General features: G+C 37.2%; 1 protein-coding gene across 4 annotated transcripts in view; it reads left to right on the top strand.

Moving 5' to 3' along the window:
- Positions 1 to 21,776, top strand: part of CSMD3 (CUB and Sushi multiple domains 3) — a 1,073,652-nt gene that overhangs the window by 821,612 nt on the left and 230,264 nt on the right. For all 4 annotated transcript variants that reach the window (XM_065895021.1, XM_065895023.1, XM_065895022.1 and 1 more), the window contains one exon: positions 3,156 to 3,272. In XM_065895021.1, coding sequence (XP_065751093.1) covers positions 3,156 to 3,272 — 117 coding nt within the window. The remainder of the gene's footprint in view (positions 1 to 3,155; positions 3,273 to 21,776) is intronic.

Below are 21,776 nucleotides of genomic sequence, written 5' to 3'. Positions count from 1 at the left end.
AAGACCCACAGGTATAGTCAAATGGCAAAAATAAGCATAGAATTAAAAGTTCTGTCTTGCTTTTATCTTCTACTGATTGTTAATAGAGCCAGAAAGATAACGGCTGACCTTTTCTGTACTAGCCAATAAAATGAAATTAAAACAGGAAGAAAGAATACAGAAAGCTTCTAGGAACCAACATTACAAGAATTAGTAAAGCTGGCCTGGCTTAGTCATTATTCCATTTAGATTTTTATAAACATAAAACAGATTACAGTATATCTGTACCACATAGCATAGTGAATTTTCCCTTATTTACATACTACATAAAATATTGTCAGTCACCACAATATTCAACATAATTGACTATAAATTAGGCCATGCTGTAAGCACTGACCAGAAAAAATGTAAAATTATTGCTACCAGTACAAATAACAAAAACTAACATAATAATAGTTACCATAAAGAGCTGTGATTATACTGCAACCTTGTATATATTCATTAGTGGTTAAAAAACTTCATATTTTTTTCATATTTATAAATGAGATTTTTAACAAGAGCTGTCCCAAGAGTCCATTATGCAAAATAAAATATTCAAAACATATTGAGGCTATCAGATGCATAGTAATGTAGAATGGCAGAATGTTCATGACTAAGTCACAAAGCTGAACTTGAGTTAGAACCTCTCATTTCTATTCATTCTTTCAAAATATAAAAATAAGAGCTTCTGTCACGTACATTCAAAGTATTGTCATTTTGGAGCACCTTAAGATCAGAAAGAAAATTAACATAAAACATGCTGCTTATTCTTGAGTAATTCTCTCATCAGTACTATTATCAGTTGAATAAAGTTATCAGTGCTGAAATAAGAATACACCTGACTAATCTCAAACAATAATGAGCGATGAGAGCAGTGCTTCTTTGGTTATTATCGTCATTGTCAACTTGTTGTTCTAGGGAGTTCTAATTTTACTATGTTTAATTCTAACTATTTATTACCATTTTATAGAACATTAAAAGGAAAAAAGGTAGAACATTCATTAGCCACCCAACTCAGTACAACTTACTGTTTGCTTTGTATGTGTGTGTTTTAAATATATTGCTGTATCTTTAAACTTTGGCCAGAAATCCATCAAAGGTTTTGAACTTTTCGAACTGTCATGACTCGTCTCAAGCCACCTAACACACCATTGCATTCAGCTCTCTTTAAAAGGAAAATCAGGCATTAACTCCAGTAAATTCCCAGCATAAAACCTAAACCTGTGTATTTTCAGTCTTCTTCAGCTCTTTTTCTCAAGTCACAGAGGACTGTCATTAATGCTTTCTAAACTTAATCACTCCAGTTTAGTTTTTGATCTTTCCCAAGCCTCTAAGTCAGTGCTCCAGATTTTCCCTCTTTGATGACTCTGTCCTCCCTGTTAAACAAAACAACAATAACAAAAACTCATTCAGCTTTGCATTTTCCCCCAACTACTCCCTACATTCTCCTTCTGTTTACGGTTAAGATTCTGATTACTTTTGTATCTCTTTATAAACCACTTATTCTTCATCCAACTACAACCTAGCTACCCCTCTCTACTCTAGTTCAAGGGTTAGCAACTTTTTCTGTACAGAGCCAGATGATATTTTGGGCTTTGCTGACCACATATGTCTCTGTGATGTATTCTGATTTATTTTTTTCGGTTGTTTTAAACTCTTTAAAAATGTGAAAGCTTCCTTTGGTACAGACTGGATTTGGTTTGCTGGCTGTAATTTGCAGAAAGCGGCTCTGGTTAAAACTACTGTATCAATAATACCAAAAAGTTCCTGTCTGGTGTTTGAAGGGACTCCTCCCTGCACAAATTCAAGGCAAATTAAGTGATAAGCTGAAGGAAGGCTTTAATATTGATAAAGCTGATGAGCAGTAACAATGGGCTTCCTGTGCAGTTGCAGGTCTCTCCCAACAACCATGGCCACCCCCTCAACAGATTCACCCTTAAATAGGCTGTAGAGGAGACCAGCAAGCTGCTTTACAGGCAGGATGGCTCCCAACCAGAAGTAAAGTTTCTGTCCTGGGCTCACCCATCATTCCATCTCCATGGGGTAAGGGGTGGAGCCAGCAGGCCAGCAAGCCTAGGCAAAACCCTGCCTGGAGGAGACCAGAGGCATAGAGAAGTAGCTCCCTGCTACCTAATACTCTAGACCGGCAGACCACCTCAAATTCCTTTTTCTTTTATTACCACTTTGCAACACGATGGTTTTGAACACTTTCTTTTAATTGAAACTTTCCTCCCCATTGGCTCCCAAGAGACTAAATTCTTTGTAGCCACCCTCTCACTAATTCTACCTTGGCATTCTCTGACCTCCTCTTTGGCCATCTTTTCTCATTCTACATACTTTTCTGAGAGATCTCATTCATTTAAATAATATCAACTATCATCTTTTGCTTTTGATACCTATAACTCCTTTAGTAGCCCAAATCTTTCTCTGTGTTCCAGAACTACAAATCCCAAAGCATCTGCTTATCTTGTGAAAAACAGAACAACTATCTACAAATTTTCCAGAAACATTGGTTTCACCCTCATCTTTTTTAGGAACGTAGCACATTTGGGGCTGAGGTAGCAATAATGTCTCTCTCTATGCACCATCAGCAACTCTTCTGATTTAAATGTAAACCATAAGCAGATAGAGATTGGTGAGAGAATATTTTACTTAGGTGAGTGGATGAATGTGTTTGTACAGCCATCCCTGTGCTGTGTATAGAAGTACCTCAGTTGGTGGTAGCATAATCAAGGTTGATTTTGAGTAGAGTTTCAAAGCCTCGTGGTGAGTAAAACAATTTCCCACTGCATGTGTAATTTCTCATCATTATAAAAGAGATTATTATCTTTTATCATAAATGAAAGCAGGCCCCCATTATTACCTTTAGAGATAGATAGCGCCATTGCAACATTATTATATTACTTTGTTTCTGAGAAGAGTAAATCTGAATACTTAAAAAGAAGCTTTCTATTGCATGTGCACAATTTTTGACTTTTAAAGTATTTGACAGTGGGGACCTTGTTAAAAGATGGAAATAAATGATATTCCTTAAAATCCAGTAGCCATAATTTTTATAGCATGAAAATAGTCATAGTATGAATTTTTAAATGTTTTTCTAAAAATAATATTTTTTAAACATTTTTTTTTATTTCCAGCACCTTGTGGAAGTCGTTCTACAGGTTCAGAAGGCACTGTTCTATCACCAAACTATCCAAAAAATTACAGTGTGGGACATAATTGTGTTTATTCTATAGCAGTTCCCAAGGAGTTTGGTAAGTAAGATACATCTCATCATATAGAGTATCATTCCAGACATGCTTTATTTTCACTACATGCTATCAAAATGTTAGTTGTTTTTTAATGAAAATATTTACTATTCATGAAGTACTTTACAATTTTTTTTTAGATAGTAGCTTTGTAATAATAAAATTTTAAGGTTATTTTACTCATTTTGAATTTATAGTCGAGTGCACAGGTGAACAACAATATAAAAATGAAAACAGGATTGTTTTTAATTTTTAAAAATAAGTACATCCAGTAACCTTGCAAGTGCCTTCATATTGGAATTTCATAAAATGGGAAATCACCAGAGCATAAAACAAAGTCTGCTCTGCAAAATATGCATAAAATCAAATATAGAACTTTATAATAATGACAATAATATGTACAAAACAGTCATATCAGTTTTATACTTTATTAACACATTTCCAGAAAGAAAAGATTTTGGTTTTAGGCACCTAGTTTCTGGGACAGCAAGGAATATAAAAAGACAGCAAAGGACATTTTAGCTCATCTTGTCAACCTGACAATCTGTTCTGCGTTGGCACTGAGAAGACAACGTGTCCTTTGCTGCCTTCACATCTCCCTGATCACAAGTCTTAGAAGTCACTTACCTGGCTTCTAAAGGTTTTGGATCTGAAATCCAGCTGGATCTAACCCAGATTTAGCTCTCTTTATGGATGGATAGGCAAAGGAAATTTAGTGAGCAGTAAACTGTTGGAGAGAGGCTGAATGTTTAGACTTCTAGAATTTAGATTTACAGCATCATGTTACATGGTAAAGGATTTGCTGTGAAATGAATGTCTGAGTCAGGATGACGAAGTGTTATAGCAGAAGGGCCTAGATTTGATCATATCAAGATTGTTGGATCACATATTGACTTAATGTTTCTACTGATTATAAAATAAGCTGATGCTTCCAGTCCAATTTCTTATAATGAGATATTACCTGTATATGCTCTATATACCCTCCTTTTCTCTGTTCTGAAACAAGTCCAAGATCCTCAACTTACTTAAAAGAACATTGTCATAAGAAGGGAAGTACTAAACCTTTTATTTTAACCTTAAAATAGAATTGATGATGTTAGCATTAGCAGGGTGTCTATTTCTTTTCTCCAAACTATTTCTTCTTCTTAGCATGTGATCAGTTAAATCAGAGTTGAGTTCTTTAATTGTGAAGAGAACAACAGTTTAGAAGGAAAAACGTCATCCACTTAATCATGTTTATTTTATTTTATTTTGTTGCCTTTTGTGCCCAAGAGAGTCCTTCCCTTGCTAGAGGGGTTTATAGGCCCCAGCTGCCAAAAATATTACATGGTTGATGACAGAATCCTAGCAATGCTAGTCCAGAAGACTGCATGGCTATCTGAGTCCTCTTTGAAAACCATTAATTTGTTCTTTTATACTTGTTCTTGGGATGTCATGCAATCAAAGGAATGAAAAGGAAGAAAATCAGGCATTTCCTTTTCTGACGCATAAACATTTGGTCACCTGGAGGTGTTTTACAGTATCCTATGCATGTATGCATGTATTTTCAAAAAGAGAAGAAAAAAGTACTGATTAAAATAAAATTAAATTAATAGATTCCTAATGAATGGAATCTTTATTTTAGCAGAGTTAATATAAGTTAAATTTAATTATCTTAATATGAAATAATGCAACTAATAATTGGTGGTTTTTAACGGTAATTTTTTTTAAACAAGTCCTTTTGGATTATCTGTGGGTAAAATCAAATGCGCTTTGATTTATTAGTAAAGAAACTAATTTTGTTTTTATAAATGTTGCATCATTCTTTACTTCAAACTACTCATAGAGTCAAACAGACTGAATTCTAGTTTCAGCTTGTCACACCTTAGCTATATATCTTTGGACAAGTTACATAATCTTTTTTGAGACTCAGTTTCTTTATTTGTAAAGCAGGGATCATTATGTCTATGGAGCAGAGCTGTTGTTAGTAGTAAACAAGAAAAAAATATATATATATGTATATATTATATCTTACATAGTTCATACTATTGGGTTTAAGAATGCTAGCTTTGGAGTCAGATTTCTGGATTCAGAACACAACTCAATTTACTCTTTTTCATTGGAGTAATTACATCATCTGCCTCAGTCTTACTTTTCTTATCTCTGAAACAGAAGTGGTAAATGTCTATTTCTTAGGGTTATTTTATAATTAAATAAAAAATATGCAAGTGATTGGTATAATAACATAGTAAGTCATACACACACGAGTGCACATACAGACACACTTTTTTTTTTTTTTTTTTTTGCGGTACGCGGGCCTCTCACTGTTGTGGCCACTCCCATTGCGGAGCACAGGCTCCTGACGCACAGGCTCAGCAGCCATGGCTCACGGGCCCAGCCGCTCCATGGCATGTGGGATCTTCCCGGACCGGGGCACGAACCCTCATCCCCTGCATCGGCAGGCGGACTGTCAACCACTGCACCACCACGGAAGCCCAGACACACTTTTTTTATGTTCACATTCATAGGCACTCCCATCGCCCCCAAAAGATGAAGTAAAATGACCTGGATTACTGGATTGCCCTAGGGTCTTAAGAGTAGCCTGGCTAAAAATAAAACATTTCTATTATGTAATTAAAGCATGAAAACAAATACTTTGTGCTTTATATCTCCAGTGACTATCCAACCACCTATTGATCACTTAAAATTTTCTGGGAGCAGAGTAGAGGAGTTAAAAACTACTGATCATCATAGATTTCTTCCTGTCCCTACCTTTACCTCTTTAATGTGAGATAATCAAGCAACAGTTACTGGATCTCTGCAGATCAAATTTCTATTTTGCTTCTTCTTCCTCTCATTCTCTCTTTGCCATAACTTCTCTCTGTTGCCACTTTGAGTTCTGTTTTATGACTTTTTGGTATCACTTCATAGCATATCATACTTCTCACTTTTTCCCTTTTCTTGTCATTTATCCCAAATTATAATCATTTCTTCTTCCATATCTTTTGTATGCTGACACTCTTAGAATTTAATTCTTAAAATCATTTAGCATAAGATCTGTCAATACACTCAGTTCGTATATTGGGATTGCAGTTTTTTACAAGGGTTAAGGTTCTAAAGTCATTATGTAAGGAGAAAATCACATAGAATCAACATTACCCATGAAATACCTTAAATCAACCGTAGAAGATCATCTACATGGTTTTTTGTAAGCCATATTATTTCAATAATTCTAACAGGACATTTTTCCTCCAGTGTTAGAAAGATAACACTGTAATTTGCAGTGTAAGCTAGTGAGCTAATTTGGTTTCTTACAGGTCACTTAATACCAAATTACTTTCATTTATTTATTTTTGCCCAGCGTAGATTTGAATTCATATCAATTAAATGTGCACATAACGTGATTCTACTAGTTGATTTAGTGAATACTATTTTGTCGGTGAATTCCTAACTTTTAGTTTTTCTAGATAAGAGAATCATCAATTCATAACGCTTTCATCAGCATCATTGGATTTCATTTCAACTTCAGATATTAGGGTTACTTTGGTAATACTCATTCTGAAGGATTCAAGTTGTTTTAAATACTTAGAAAAATAACAATTATGGATCAGTTATTGATATTTTGCTGTCTTTCTTCTAACAGTTAAACTATTTCACTTGGATTTTTTTGGTTTAAAAATACCCCACTTCGGACTTCCCTGGCAGTCCAGTGGTTCAGACTTCACACTTCCACTGCAGGGGGCACAGGTTTGATCCCTGGTTGGGGAACTAAGATCCCACGTGCCACACGGTGTGGCCAAAAACAAAAAATGCCCTACTTTATCTATTAATAAAATAAGTTTTAATTTTCCTTCATCTTTCAATTTTAAATTATAAGTTGTTTCCCCTGATGGTTTGGTTACTAAAGTTCTTCATACATTAATTTTAAGTGCCAGAAACATGGCAGACAATTTTATTATTTTGAACTTGGTATAGGTAAGATGCTTTAGAATATAAGAAAACTGTTGACATTGTTAGATGGAAAATATTTTTATTAATATTGTGTATTTATACCTATAGTGTAGGGGCCAAAATCATATTGCAGGGAGGGGGTGGTTAGTAAAATTGGGAAAAATGTTGTGAACTTCTATTTCAATAATCTTGGCTGAGATAAAACAGAAAGAGTTAGGGTGATAGCTAAAGTAGCATACTAGTCAGAGGCTAATGTTTGTTTTTGACTGTTTTCTCTTGGGGTAGAAGATAATGGAGTTTTTATTTTAAAGCTCAAGAGAATAGTAGTGGGGGGGCAAAATTGAATATTTTAGATGGACCAATTGGTAAAGCAAGATCCTTGAAGCAATGTAAGGAGATGGGATTTTAAAAACCTGGAGGTCCTCTTTAAACTATAATTCAGGAGAAATGATTCCTAATTAGTATCGTACCTGAATTAGTTTCACATGGAATATTGCCTTGTGAAATTATCATCACTTTCTGATCTCCCTCCCCTTTTCCCCTTCTATCACCTGCCCTTTACATTACGGGGAGTATCTGTAAAAGAAATATGTTAGTGTCCTAGGGCTGCCATAACAAAGTACCACAAATTTAGTGGCTTAAAACAACAGAGATTTTTTTCTCTCACAGCTCTGGAGGCTAGGCCCCTGAAATCAAGATATCAGTAGCATGACACTCCCTCTGCAGACCCTAGGGAAGAGTCCTTCCTTGCTTAAGTAAGTCCTTCCTTACTGTGTAGAATGTAAACTAGCATTCAGATTTCTTGGAGAATTCCAACATGTTAAGCCCCTTGAGGAAATCCAAGGATAGTCTGTGGTGACTTAGCTTTGTGTTTAGCCTTCCAGATAGTCTCACTTCCTAAAAGACCCATTATGAATGCATATTTGTTAAGACACAAAACTTACTCTTTCCCAAGATTAGCTTTCACAGTGGGATCTTGGAAGTGTGCATGAAAACCACTTCAGGTTTTCCTTCTTAGATTTCCCAGGTAAGATGCCCTCTCTCACATCTTTTGTTCTTGGTGTAAACTCTTGGTTGAATAGGTTTCAAAGTCATGAATCCCTAAATCACAGAGTTATTGTCAGTCTAGTCTACTCTGTACAAGGGACATAGAGTTACTAAAACCTTTTGTGTATTGCTGTGGGAGAGGATTTTTGTTTTATCTTTAAATTAGCTGTCATCATCTTAAACTTTTCTCCCAATTCCACATATTTTATATTTGTTATTTGCAACCATTTTCTATCCTATCTCCCACTGTAGTATTTTTCCTCCAGTCAATCTAGAAACATCTTTCCCCGTGACATTGCCTACAATATAGGGTTATAGCTGTTTTTTTTAAATTAATTCCAAACTTTATTGTAATATTATATTAAAACTGATCATGATCTGTTAACAGCTATCTCATTAATTCTTATTATAGTCATTAAATTTAGTACTTCCTTTCCATCTTATAGACTTAAGAAATCACTTAATGATTGTAAAATGCAATTTATTTTTACAATATATCTTTCACATTTCTGTGTGAAACTGTTATTCTCTGAAAAGTAGTCTTTAAAAATTTAGGTTGCCTTAGAATTTAGAAGGAAAAAGCAAAATGGATTGAAACTAAGATGCACACACACTATATATAAATGTATATATGTGTGTATATATATGTATATATGGACTTTTTAAGGTGCACCAATATAGTTATGACCTGCATATGGAAGGTTAACTGACTAGTCTCATCTTTTGTGTTAAAACTGATAGCCATTCTTTTGCTCTGTGTATATTCTTCTTTAAAACTCAGGCATATATTTGACCATTTGCCTTTTTTTAAACTTTTATTGGCATATAGTTGATTTACAATGTTGTGATAGTTTCAAGTGTACAGCAAAGTGATTCAGTTATACATATATATATTCATTCTTTTTCAGATTCTTTTCCCATATAGGTTATTACAGAATATCGGGTAGAGTTCCCTGTGATATACAGTAGGTCCTTGTTGGCTATCTATTTTATATGAGTAGTGTGTATATGTTAATCCCAAGCTCCTAATTTTTCTTTCCCCGACGTTTCCCCTTTGGTAACCATAACTTTGTTATCAAAATCTGTGAGTCTGTTTCTGTTTTGTAAGTAAATTCATTTATATCATTTTTAAAATTAGATTCCACATATGAGTGATATCATATGATATTTGTCTTTCTCTGTTTGACTTACTTCACTTAGAATGATAATCTCTAGGTCCATCCATGTTGCTGCAAATGGCATTATTTCATTCTTTTTTCATTGCTGAGTAATATTCTGTTGTATATATGTACCAAATCTTTATCCATTCCTCCGTCGATGGACATTTAGGTTGCTTCAGTGTCCTGGCTATTGTAAATAGTGCTGCAATGAACAATAGGGAGCATGTATCTTTTTGTATTATGGTTTTCTCCAGATATATGCCCAGGAGTGGGATTGATGGATCATATGGTAGCTCTATTTTTAGATTTTTAAGGAACCTCCATACTGTTCTCCATAGTGGCTGTACCAATTTACTTTCCCACCAACAGTGTAGAAGGGCTCCCTTTTCCCCACACCTTCTCCAGCATTTATTGTTTGCAGATTTTTTTGATGATGGCCATTCTGACCGGCATGAGGTGATACCTCATTGTAGTTCTGATTTCCATTTCTCTAATAATTAGTGATGTTGAGCATCTTTTCATGTGCTTTTTGGCCATCTGTATGTCTTTTTTTGGAGAAATGTCCTTTTAGATGTTATGCCCATTTTTTGATTGGGTTGTTTGTTTTTTTGACATAGACCTGCATGATCTGTTTGTATATTTTGGAGATTAATCCCTTGTTGTTGACCATTTGCCTTCTGATCTTATATTTAGGTGTTTTCAAATAACCTATTTTATTCAGCATTGTTTACATAGTTTCTGTTTTTATTACCTGTCTTTATACTTAATTCAGTAATTTATTGTCATTAATTTTCCCCATATTTTAGTGACAAATTGTTTTGAGATTCTTTTTATATTCTCATTAAGTCACTAAATCATTTTATTGGCATTCTGTTTTTTCCTGGTGTGAAGTTTTCAGTATTGAATGAACTCTTACAGTCATTCAAGGCTATTTATATTTTGTATTTAAAGTGTATGACACTTTATTTTTTAACAGTGCAGTTGCATCAAATTCAATGATTAGTCTTTTCTAAATATTGAATTTACTTATCTAACAATGACAAATAATGTTCACAAAATGTGTGTTTATTCGATATTTATATTTGCTCTTTATCATCACTTGTTAGATACAGAGCAATTGAAAAGAAAAGGGGGCTCTTTTACTCTTAAAATTGATGATTGTGATAATGTCAATATGCAGAAGTGACTCTGTTAATTGTGTGCCTGTAAGAAAGGAAACTCTTATTTTTTTGAGCCTAACATTTTAGGGTAAGGAAAATGTAATTATCATATATATTTATAATCATATTATTTAATTATTTGGTTACTATTTCTATAATTAGATTTGAAGCCATGTTTGGTGACAGGTAGAACAGGATCCCCCATTCAGATTTGTTTCAGATGTCAAGACTCATGATACCACACAAGACCAAGAGGGTACGAAAGGATGTATTACTCATATAATGAGGCTTTCTGAGAAGAGCAGGGCAGTAACCAAGACTGGATCCAAGCAGATCCAAAATTGCTTAAGGGAGCAAAGAAAACTGACTGGCTTTGGGTTTTATAGGGGTGGTGTTGGAGTGAAAGCCCCCACATGATGGTCAGGGCTTGTGAGGTTTGAACTTCCCAAAGGTTGTAAAGGAGAACGCACACACGCTTTCTTGTCAGCTTGCACCAGATATCAGGCAAAAGGGAAACTGGGGGATGGAGGAGAGCTTGAAACTTGTTAGCAGTTAAAGATCAAAGATGATCACCTTCATCACAATTCACTGTTAGTGTCTGACTGAGTGAAATGTGCCACATTTGAACTTGTTTAAAGCCACAATGGCACTGTGTGAGACCTGCATCCATTTACTAAAGGAGATGAAAATTCATTGACTACCTTGTTCCAGAGCTCAGCAATATGGTGAGAAGTGAAATGAGTGCCTTGATTACTATCAATAACGATTAGAACTCTGTAAATGACATGGACTGTCTTGGTGAGGCCTTGTATTGTGGCTTTATTTTTTAAAAACTCTTTATAGGAGTATAATTGCTTTACAATGGTGTGTTAGTTTCTGCATTATAACAAAATGAATCACCTATACATATATCCCCATATCTACTCAGTCTTGCATCTCCCTCCGACCCTCTGTATCACACCCCACTAGGTGGTCAAAAAGCACGGAGCTGATATCCCTGTGCTATGTGTCTGCTTCCCACTAGCTATTGGTTTTACATGTGGTAGTGTGTATATGTCCATGCCACTCTCTCACTTGGTCCGAGCTTACCCTTTCCCCTTCCTGTGTCCTCAAGTCCATTCTCTAGTAGGTCTACATGTTTATTCCCTTCTTGCCCCTAGGTTCTTAATGACCTTTTTTTTTTAGATTCCATATATATGCGTTAGCATACGGTATATGTTTTTCTCTTTCTGACTTACTTCACTCTGTATGAAAGACTGTAGGTCCATCCAGCTCACTACAAATAACTCAATTTCGTTCCTTTTCATGGCTGAGTAATATTCCATTGTATATATGTGCCACATCTTCTTTATCTATTCATCTGTCGATGGACACTTAGGTTGCTTCCATGTCCTGGCTATTGTAAATAGTGCTGCAATGAACATTGTGGTACATGACCCTTTTTGAATTATGGTTTTCTCAGGGTATATGCCCAGTAGTGAGATTGCTGGGTCATATGGTAGTTCTTTTTTTAGTTTTGAAAGGAACCTCCATACTGTTCTCCATAGTGGCTGTATCAATTTACATTCCCACCAACTGTGCAAGAGGGTTCCCTTCTTTCCACACCCTCTCCAGCATTTATTGTTTGTAGATTTTTTGATGTTGGCCATTCTGAACAGTGTGAGGTGATAACTCATTGTAGTTTTGATTTGCATTTCTCTAATGATTAATGATGTTGAGCATTCTTTCATGTGTTTGTTGGCAATCTGTATATCTTCTTTGGAGAAATGTCTATTTAGGCCTTCTGCCCATTTTTGGATTGGGTTGTTTTTTTTTTTGATATTGAGCTGCATGAGTTGCCTATATGTTTTGGAGATTAATCCTTTGTCAGTTGCTTCATTTGCAAATATTTTCTTCCATTCTGAGGGTTCTCTTTTCGTCTTGTTTATTGTTTCCTTTGCTGTGTAAAAGCTTTGAAGTTTCATTAGGTCCCATTTGTTTATTTTTGTTTTTATTTCCATTTCTCTAGGAGGTGGGTCAAAAAGGATCCTGCTGTGATTTATGTCATAGAGTGTTCTGCCTATGTTTTACTCTAAGAGTTTGATAGTGTCTGGCCTTACATTAGGTCCTTAATCCATTTTGAGTTTATTTTTCTGTATTCTTTTACAAGTAGCTGTCCAGTTTTCCCAGCACCACTTATTGAAGATGCTGTCTTTTCTCCATTGTATATTCTTGCCTCCTTTATCAAAAATAAGGGGACGATATGTGCATGGGTTTATATCTGGGCTTTCTATCCTGTTCCATTGATCTATCTTTCTGTTTTTGTGCCAGTGCCATACTGTCTTGATTATTGTAGCTTGTGGTGTAGTCTGAAGTCAGGGAGCATGATTCCTCCAGCTCCGTGTTTCCTCCTCAAGATTGCTTTGGCTATTCAGGGTCTTTTGTGTTTCCATACAAATTGTGAAAATTTTTGTTCTAGTTCTGTGAAAAATGGCAGTGGTAGTTTGGTAAGGATTGCGTTGAATCTGTACACTGCTTTGGGTAGTATAGTCATTTTCACAATGTTGATTCTTCCAATCCAAGAACATGGTATATCTCTCCAGTTGTTTGTATCATCTTTAATTTCTTTCACCAGTGTCTTACAGTTTTCTGCATACAGGTCTTTTGCCTCCTTAGGTAGGTTTATTACTAGGTATCATACTCTTTTTGTTGCAATGGTAAATCGGAGTGTTTCCTTAATTTCTCTTTCAGATTTTTCATCGTTAGTGTATAGGAATGCAAGAGATTTCTGTGCATTAATTTTGTTTCCTTCTACTTTACCAAATTCACTGATTAGCTCTAAGAGTTTTTCTTTAGCATCTTTAGGATTCTCTATGTATGGTATAATGTCATCTGCAAATAGTCACAGCTTTCCTTCTTCTTTTCCGATTTGGATTCCTTTTATTTCTTTTTCTTCTCTGATTGCTGTGGCTAAACTTTCCAAAACTATGTTGAATAATAGTGGTGAGAGTGGACATCGTTGTCTTGTTCCTGATCTTAGAGGAAATGGTTTCAGTTTTTCGCCATTGAGAATGATGTTGGCTGTGGGTTTGTCATATATGGCCTTTATTATGTTGAGGTAAGTTCCCTCTATGCCTACTTTCTGGAGGGTTTTTATCATAAATGGGTGTTGAATTTTATCAAAAGCTTTTTCTGCCTCTATTGAGATGATCATATGGTTTTTCTCCTTCAATTTGTTAATATGGTTTATCACATTGATTTGTTTATATTGAAGAATCCTTGCATTACTGGGATAAACCCCACTTGATCATGGTGTATGATCTTTTTAATGTGCTGTTGGATTCTGTTTCCTAGTATTTTGTTGAGGATTTTTGCATCTGTGTTCATCATTGATATTGGCCTGTAGTTTTCTTTCTTTGTGACATCTTTGACTGATTTTGGTATCTGGTTGATGATGGCCTCATAGAATGAGTTTGGGAGTGCTCCTTCCTCTGCAATTTTTTGAAAGAGTTTTAGAAGGATAGGTGTTAGCGCTTCTCTAAATGTTTGATAGAATTTGCCTGTGAAGCCATCTGGTCCTTGGCTTTTGTTAGTTGGAAAATTTTTAATCACAGTCTCAATTTCAGTGCTTGTGATTGGTCTGTTTATATTTTCTATTTCTTCCTGGTTTAGTCTCAGAAGGTTGTGCTTTTCTAAGAATTTGTCCATTTCTTCCAGGTTGTCCATTTATTGGCATATAATTACTTGTAGTAGTCTCTCATAATCCTTTGTATTTCTGCAGTGTCAATTGTTACTTCTCCTTTTCATTTCTAATTCTATTGATTTGAGTCTTCTCCTTTTCTTCTTGATGAGTCTGGGTAATGGTTTATCAATTTTGTTTATCTTCTCAAAGAACCAGCTTTTACTTTTATTGATCTTTCCTATTGTTTCCTTCATTTCTTTTTCATTTATTTCTGATCTGGTCTTTATGATTTCTTTCCTTCTGCTAACTTTGTGGGGGTTTTGTTATTCTTTCCGTAATTGCTTTTTGTGTAAGTTTAGGTTGTTTGAGATGTTTCTTGTTTCTTGAGGTAGTATTATATTGCTATAAACTTCCCTCTTAGAACTGCTTGTGCTGCATCCCAAGGGTTTTGGGTTGTCGTGTTTTCATTGTCATTTGTTTCTAGGTATTTTTTGATTTCCTCTTTGATTTCTTCACTGATCTCTTGGTAATTTGGTAGTGTATTGTTTGGCCTCCATGTGTTTGTATTTTTTACAGGTTTTTTCCCATACTTGATGTCTAGTCTCATAGTGTTGTGGTCAAAAAAGATACTTGATACAATTTCAATATTCTTAAATTTACCAAGGCTTGATTTGTGACCCAAGATATAATCTATCCTGAAGAATGTTCCATGAGCACTTGACAAGAAAGTGTATATTGTTTTTGGATGGAATGTCCTATAAATATCAATTAAGTCCATCTTGTTTAATGTATCATTTTAAGCTTGTGTTTCCTTATTTATTTTCATTTTGGATGATCTGTCCATTGATGAAAGTGGGGTGTTACAGTCCCCTACTGTGATTGTGTTACTGTCCATTTCCCCTTTTATGGCTGTTAGCATTTGCCTTATGTATTGAGGTGCTCCTATGTTGGGTACATATATATTTATAATTGTTATATCTTCTTCTTTGGATTGATCCCTTGATTATTATGTAGTGTCCTTCTTTGTCTCTTGTAGTAGTCTTTATTTTAAAGTCTATTTTGTCTGATATGAGAATTGCTACTGCAGCTTTCTTTTGATTTCCATTTGCCTGGAATATCTTTTTCCATCCCCTCACTTTCAGTCTGTATGTGTCGCTAGGTCTGAAGTGGGTCTCTTGCAGACAGTATATGTTTGGGTCTTATTTTTCTATCTATTCAGCCGGTCTATGTCTTTTGGTGGGAACATTTAATCCATTTACATTTAAGGTAGTTATCAATATATGTGTTCCTATTACCATTTACTAAATTGTTTTGGGTTTGTTATTGTTCTCTTCTCTTCTCTTTCCTGCCTAGAGAAGTTCCATTATCATTTGTTGTAAAGCTGGTTTGGTGGTGCTGAATTCTCTTAAGTTTTGCTTGTCTATAAAGGTTTTAATTTCTCCATCAAATCTGAATGAGATCCTTGCTGGGTAGCATAATCTTGGTTGTAGGTTTTTCCCTTTCATAACTTTAAAACTGTCCTGCTACTCCTTTCTGGCTTTCAGAGTTTATGTTGAAAGATCAGCTGTTAACCTTATGGGGATTCCCTTGTATGTTTTTTTGTTGTTTTTCCCTTGTTTTAATATTTTTTATTTATATATAATTTTTGATAGTTTGATTAATATGTGTCTTGGCATGTTTCTCCTTGGATTTATCCTGTATGGGACTGTCTGTGCTTCCTGGACTTGATTGACTATTTCCTTTCCCATATTAGGAAAGTTTTCAACTATGATCTCTTCAAATATTTTCTCAGTCCCTTTCTTTTTCTCTTCTTCTTCTGGGACCCCTATAACTCGAATATTGGTGCATTTAATGTTGTCCCAGAGGTCTGACACTGTCTTCAATTCTTTTCATTCTTTTTTTCTTTATTCTGCTCTGCAGTAGTTATTTCCACTATTTTATCTTCCAGGTCACTTATCCACTCTTCTGCCTTAGTTATTCTGCTATTGATTCCTTCTAGAGATTTTTGAATTTCATTTATTGTGTTCATCATTGTTTGTTTGCTCTTTAGTTCTTCTGGGTCCTTGTTAAATGTTTCTTTTATTTTCTCCATTCTGTTTCTAAGATTTTGGATCATCTTCACTATCATTACTCTGAATTCTTTTTTGGGTACACTGCCTATTTCCTCTTCATTTGTTTGGTCTGGTGGGTTTTTACCTTGCTGCTTCATCTGCTGTGTGTTTCTCTGTTTTCTCATTTTGCTTAACTTACTGTTTTTGGGGTCTGCTTTTTGCCAGTTGCAGGTTCGTAGTTCCTGTTGTTTTTGGTGTCTGCACCCAGTAGCTAAGATTGGTTCAGTGGGTTGTGTAGGCTTCCTGGTGGAGGAGACTGGTGCCTGTGTTCTGGTGGATGAGGCTGGATCTTGTCTTTCTAATGGGCAGGACCTCTTCCAATGATGTGTTTTGAGGCGTCTGTGACCTTATTATGATTATAGGTAGCCTCTCTTCTAATGGGTGGCATTGTGTTCCTGTCTTGCTAGTTGTTTGACATGGGGTGTCCCGCACTGTAGCTTGCTGGTTGTTGAGTGGAGCTCAGTCTTAGCATTGGGATGGAGATCTCTGGGAGAGCTTTCACCATTTGATATTACGTGGAGCCAGTCGGTCTCTGGTGATCCAATGTCCTGAACTTAGCTCTCCCAGCTCAGAGGCACAGGCCTGACACCTGGCTGGAACACCAAGACCCTGTCAGCCTAATGGCTCAGAAGAAAAGGGAGAAAAAGAGAAAGGAAGAAAGAAAGAAAGAGAGAGAGAGAGAGAAGAAGGATGAAAAAATAAATAAAATAGAATAATGTTATTAAAATAAAAAATTAAAATATTAAACATTTAAAAAAATAAAATGTAAGGAAAACCAAAAAAGAAAGAAGGGAGTGACCAAATCAATAAACAAATCTACCAATGATAATAAAATCTAAATACTAAACTAAGATAAACATAAAACCAGAAACAAATTAGATGCAGAAAGCAAACCCCAATTCTGTGGTTGCTCCCAAAGTACACTGCCTCAATTTGGGGGTGATTCGTTGTCTATTCAGTTATTCCACAGATGCAGGATACTTCAAGCTGATTGTGGAGATTTAATCCACTGCTCCTGAGGCTGCTGGGAGAAATTTCCCTTTCTCTTATTTGTTCACACAGCTCCTGGGGTTCAGCTTTGGATTTGGCCCCGCCTCTGCGTGTAGGGCATCTGTTCTTCATTCAGACAGGATGGGCTTAAAGTAGCCACTGATTAGGGGGCTCTGGCTCACTCTGGCTGGGGGGAGGATAGAGTACGGAATGTGGGACGAGTCTGCAGGGTCAGAGGCCAAAGTGACATCGCAACAGTCTGAGGTGCGCCATGTGTTCTCCTGGGGAAGTTGTCCCTGGATCACAGGACCCTGGCAGTGGCAGGCTGCACAGGCTTCCAAGAGGGGAGGTGTGGATAGTGACCTGGGCTTGCACCCAGGCTTCTTGGTAGCTGCAGCAGCAGCCTTAGTGTTTCATGCCCATCTCTGGTGTCCCCACTGATAGCCACGGCTCGCACCCGTATCTGGAGCTCGATTAGTTGGTGCTCTGAATACCCTCTCCTTGCACACCCCGAAACACTGGTCTATTGCCTCTTAGGCAGTTCCAAACATTTTCCCGGACTCCCTCCCAGCTAGCTGTGGCCCACTAGCCCCCTTCAGGCTGTGTTCACGCAGCCAACCCCAGTCCTCTCCCTGAGATCTGACCTCCGAAACCGGAGCCTCAGCTCCCAGCCCCAACCTGCCCTGGCAGCTTAGCAGACAAGCTTCACAGGCTGGTGAGTGCTGGTCGGCACCAATCCTCTGTGCAGAAATCTCTCCATTTTGCTCTCTGCACCACTGTTTCTGTGCTCTCCTCTGTGGCTCCAAAGCTTCCCCCCAGCTACCCGCTGTCTCCACCAGTGAAGGGGTTTCCTAGTTTGTGGAAACTTTTCCTCCTTCACAGCTCCCTCCCAGAGGTGCAGGCCCTGTCACTGTTCTTTTGTCTCTGTTTTTTCTTTTTTCTTTTGCCCTGCCAAAGGTACGTCAGAGTTTCTTGCCTTTTGGGAAATCTGAGGTCTTCTGCCAGCATTCAGTAGGTGTTCTGTAGGAGCTGTTCCACATGTAGATGTATTTCTGATGTATTTGTGGGAAGGAAGGTGATCTCCATGTCTTACTCCTCCACCATCTTGAAGGTCTCTCCTGTATTGTGGCTTTAGTATGTGTAGAAACACATGTGGTATTGATTTATATTTTCGGTATGTCCGAGACAAGATTCCCCCAAATTTTTCCCCATAAGGGGTAACATTGGACCACATGGTCAGGCAATTGGCAGTGGCCCAAAGGTCTATAGAAATGTTCAGCTGAGCTGATTGTTGATAAGGGCAGTCAGTGTAAAGTTGACTGCCCAAAGTTTGGGCAGTTGTACTAATCATTGAATCTTTTATCAGAGATGTCTTAGTTAAGGTATTAAAAGCAACAGCTCTCTAGGAAGTTCAATCATGTGTGATGATAGTGGCCATACTGTCTGTAACATGTAGAAACTTTCTTTGCTATTCACTCAGGATCCCAAGAAGCTCCTCTGGTAGCTAAGGGGTTCAGAAGAGTAGTGACTGCCTGAAAAACCATGCCATCTGTCAAGGAACTAAGGACAGGCAAGGCCACACCTTCATACAGGTGGGATATTCCAGAGGGCCTAGGTTTGGCTATAATATATATGTATCATTTCCATTTTAGGAAGGAGGCCTTAGTGGCCATATGAAACTTACAGGGTGCTACCTCCATGATCCAAGGCATAATGGGCAGATGGATACAGAGTGTCATGGTCTCAGAGCCTGTGAGAGCCTCTGTTTCCAGGAGATCCCAGTATGCAGCATTGTTGCTGTGATGGCATATGGCATAGGGCTTCAGGAGGGAGCTTCTTGCATCAGAAGTCCATGGGCAACTTATGGCTATTATGGTTGCTCCAGTGACTCCAAGAGGCATGAGAGGAGGTTGCTAAAGCCTTTACAGTGTAGGAGTCTCTGGGGGCAGCATCAGTTGTACTAAAATTTGTAAATATTCTAGAGGCTTTTTTGTAGGAGGCTCCATTCAAGGTAGGCCAGTTTACTAGTAACAGGATAAATGGGCTTAATTAAAATTATAAATGAAAAATATGTTGCCCTCAAAATCCAAAAATTACTAAAAGATTTTGAGCTTGTTTTAACATTGTGGTGCCGTGAGGGTCGATAGTTGTTTCTTAATGGTGTCAAGGATGGAGTGGCTTTTGACTGATCAGTTAATTTCTCAGGATTTAACTGAGGTGACAGGGCATTCTGTCATGTGTAGGGAAATGAAACCTCCCCCATTTTGTATATGTTTGTCTTGAATGATCGTGGCAAATGAATCTCCTTGAAGGAAGATGTGGTGTCACCTCTGCCCATGGAGAAAGTTGGATGCAGTTACCATCTTGCCTACCAAGACAGTATGCAGTGGCTAGGCTGTTGAAAACCTCATGGGTAGCCAGGTAAAGTTGTCCCTTCAAAGTGGAAAGCAAAAAGCATATCCATCAAAGTTGAAGGCAAACTGTAGCTGAGAGGCTTTTGAAATTGGCATTTAACAGGTGATACGAGCCAAATCAATAGTAGCACAATGTTACCAGCTAGTGATTAGATAGAGCCAGTAATTTCAATAGTATTGATAACGGGGCCCTTAATTGGTGCAACAACAGAATTAAGGTTGCAGTAAACTACTGTGAGGTACCATTCATTTTTCCCAGGTTTAAGAACAGCCAAATTGGCTATTAAATGAAGAAGTAGTGGAGATAAATATCCCTTCTCTAAATGTCTTTTACAGTGGGCTTCAATCTTTGAAGACCCTGTTTTTTTTTGGTTTTTTTCTGGTATGCGGGCCTCTCACTGTTGTGGCCTCTTCCGTTGCGGAGCACAGGCTCCGGACGCGCAGGCTCAGCGGCCATGGCTCACGGGCCCAGCCACTCCGCGGCATGTGGGATCTTCCCGGACCAGGGCATAAAGCCATGTCCCCTGCATCGGCAGGCAGACTCTCAACCACTGAGCCACCAGGGAAGCCCTGAAGACCCTGTTTTAATATACAGTGAACCATATTAACTATTTTAATTGTGACGAAAAGTCCAAGGGATCTCAATTTGTTAGCCTGTTGTAAATGCCAAAGATATAGTTTAATTTATTACGTTTTTGGTTAGAGCTTCTTCCATGACCACCATGCGATATTTAGGCAGTGCAATAGTTCTGATGATTAAGATGAAGCATACTTATTTGTTCACTACTTTATATTTCACAACTCCTCTAGATTATAGGGTGTGCCCTCCTTATTTAAATTTAGTGGGATCCCCAGGAATAACTATAACTTGAGCCTCTGTTTTGATTAAAGCCATGAGGGTTTGCCAGTTGGTGCATTTCAGTAAATATTAAAAGTTAATTCAAAACTCATGTTGTAGAGGTGCAAAAGCCAAATTGAGACATTTTACATTTTCACTTTATAAATTATTGTAGTAAAATTTAGATTTCTAACTGGGTCAAATTGCAAAGCTCCCTTTCAGTTAGTGTATTTGTTTGTTTATTGGTTACTGGATATACTTTGGAGGAGGGAAGATCTCCTTACTCTGCTCATATTTATGTTTCTTCCTCCATAGTGTCAAATCTGTATCATCAAGGTTAGGGACCTCCACCATAACAATTGTTGCTTTATAGGGTTTAAGCATGAGGCATTTAAGTAGGGTTTGAATTACCTCCTTAGTTTTGCCACATAGGTGCCATAAATGTTTTATTCTGTAAGCTTGAGGATCAAGATCTTTGTTGAAAAGAAGCCTCAGCAGCAGTAATAGCAAAAGTATTTTTATAGAGCAGTGAATCATCTGCTTTTAGGAGTGTAGACCTCAGCATGCCACATGGTAACTGCTCCTGCACACAGTTGGCCATCCAATGGGACCATATATTTCACAGAGTATCAGTATTTTTCCTGAGAACTCTATAGAAGAAGGGCCATTGCCTGGTTGCGACCCACAACCAACAGTCACAGAGTAAGAGTCATTTCTCTGAACTGAGCATTACTCATAGCTTATGCTGGAATCAAGATACGCGATTCAGCCTGAGGCACATAGATAGGTCCAGGCTAAGATACACAACCCAGAGTCACTTTGAGGAGGGCCTTAACTCTTTTTTCTAAATGTCAATTATGAAAACTTCTGATGTAGTTTGATTAAATATTTGATAAAGATTCATTGGAACTCAGCAAATGTAGCACAAAGCAGCACAGCTCAAAATGCAAGATTGCTAGCAGGTAACAGAGCCAATTACTAACTCAAAGCAAAAAAGGAGTCTGATGGTCATTGCCTAGACACCCTCTTTACTGCATCAATTGTTGTGGTTACCCTATAGTAGTTGGTTTGGATTTTGAGACTAATGGCACCACACAAACACCAAGGAAGTATGATTTTTATTTCTCACGTAATGAGGCTTTCTTGGGAGAACAAGGCAGCCTCCCAAACAGGTCCAAAATGGCATAAGAGAGCAGGGA

This window comes from Phocoena phocoena, chromosome 17 (assembly GCF_963924675.1).
Source record: "Phocoena phocoena chromosome 17, mPhoPho1.1, whole genome shotgun sequence".
Taxonomy (NCBI): domain Eukaryota; kingdom Metazoa; phylum Chordata; class Mammalia; order Artiodactyla; family Phocoenidae; genus Phocoena; species Phocoena phocoena.
Note: the sequence above shows the minus strand (reverse complement) of the source record. Positions and strands in the feature narration are given on the sequence as shown.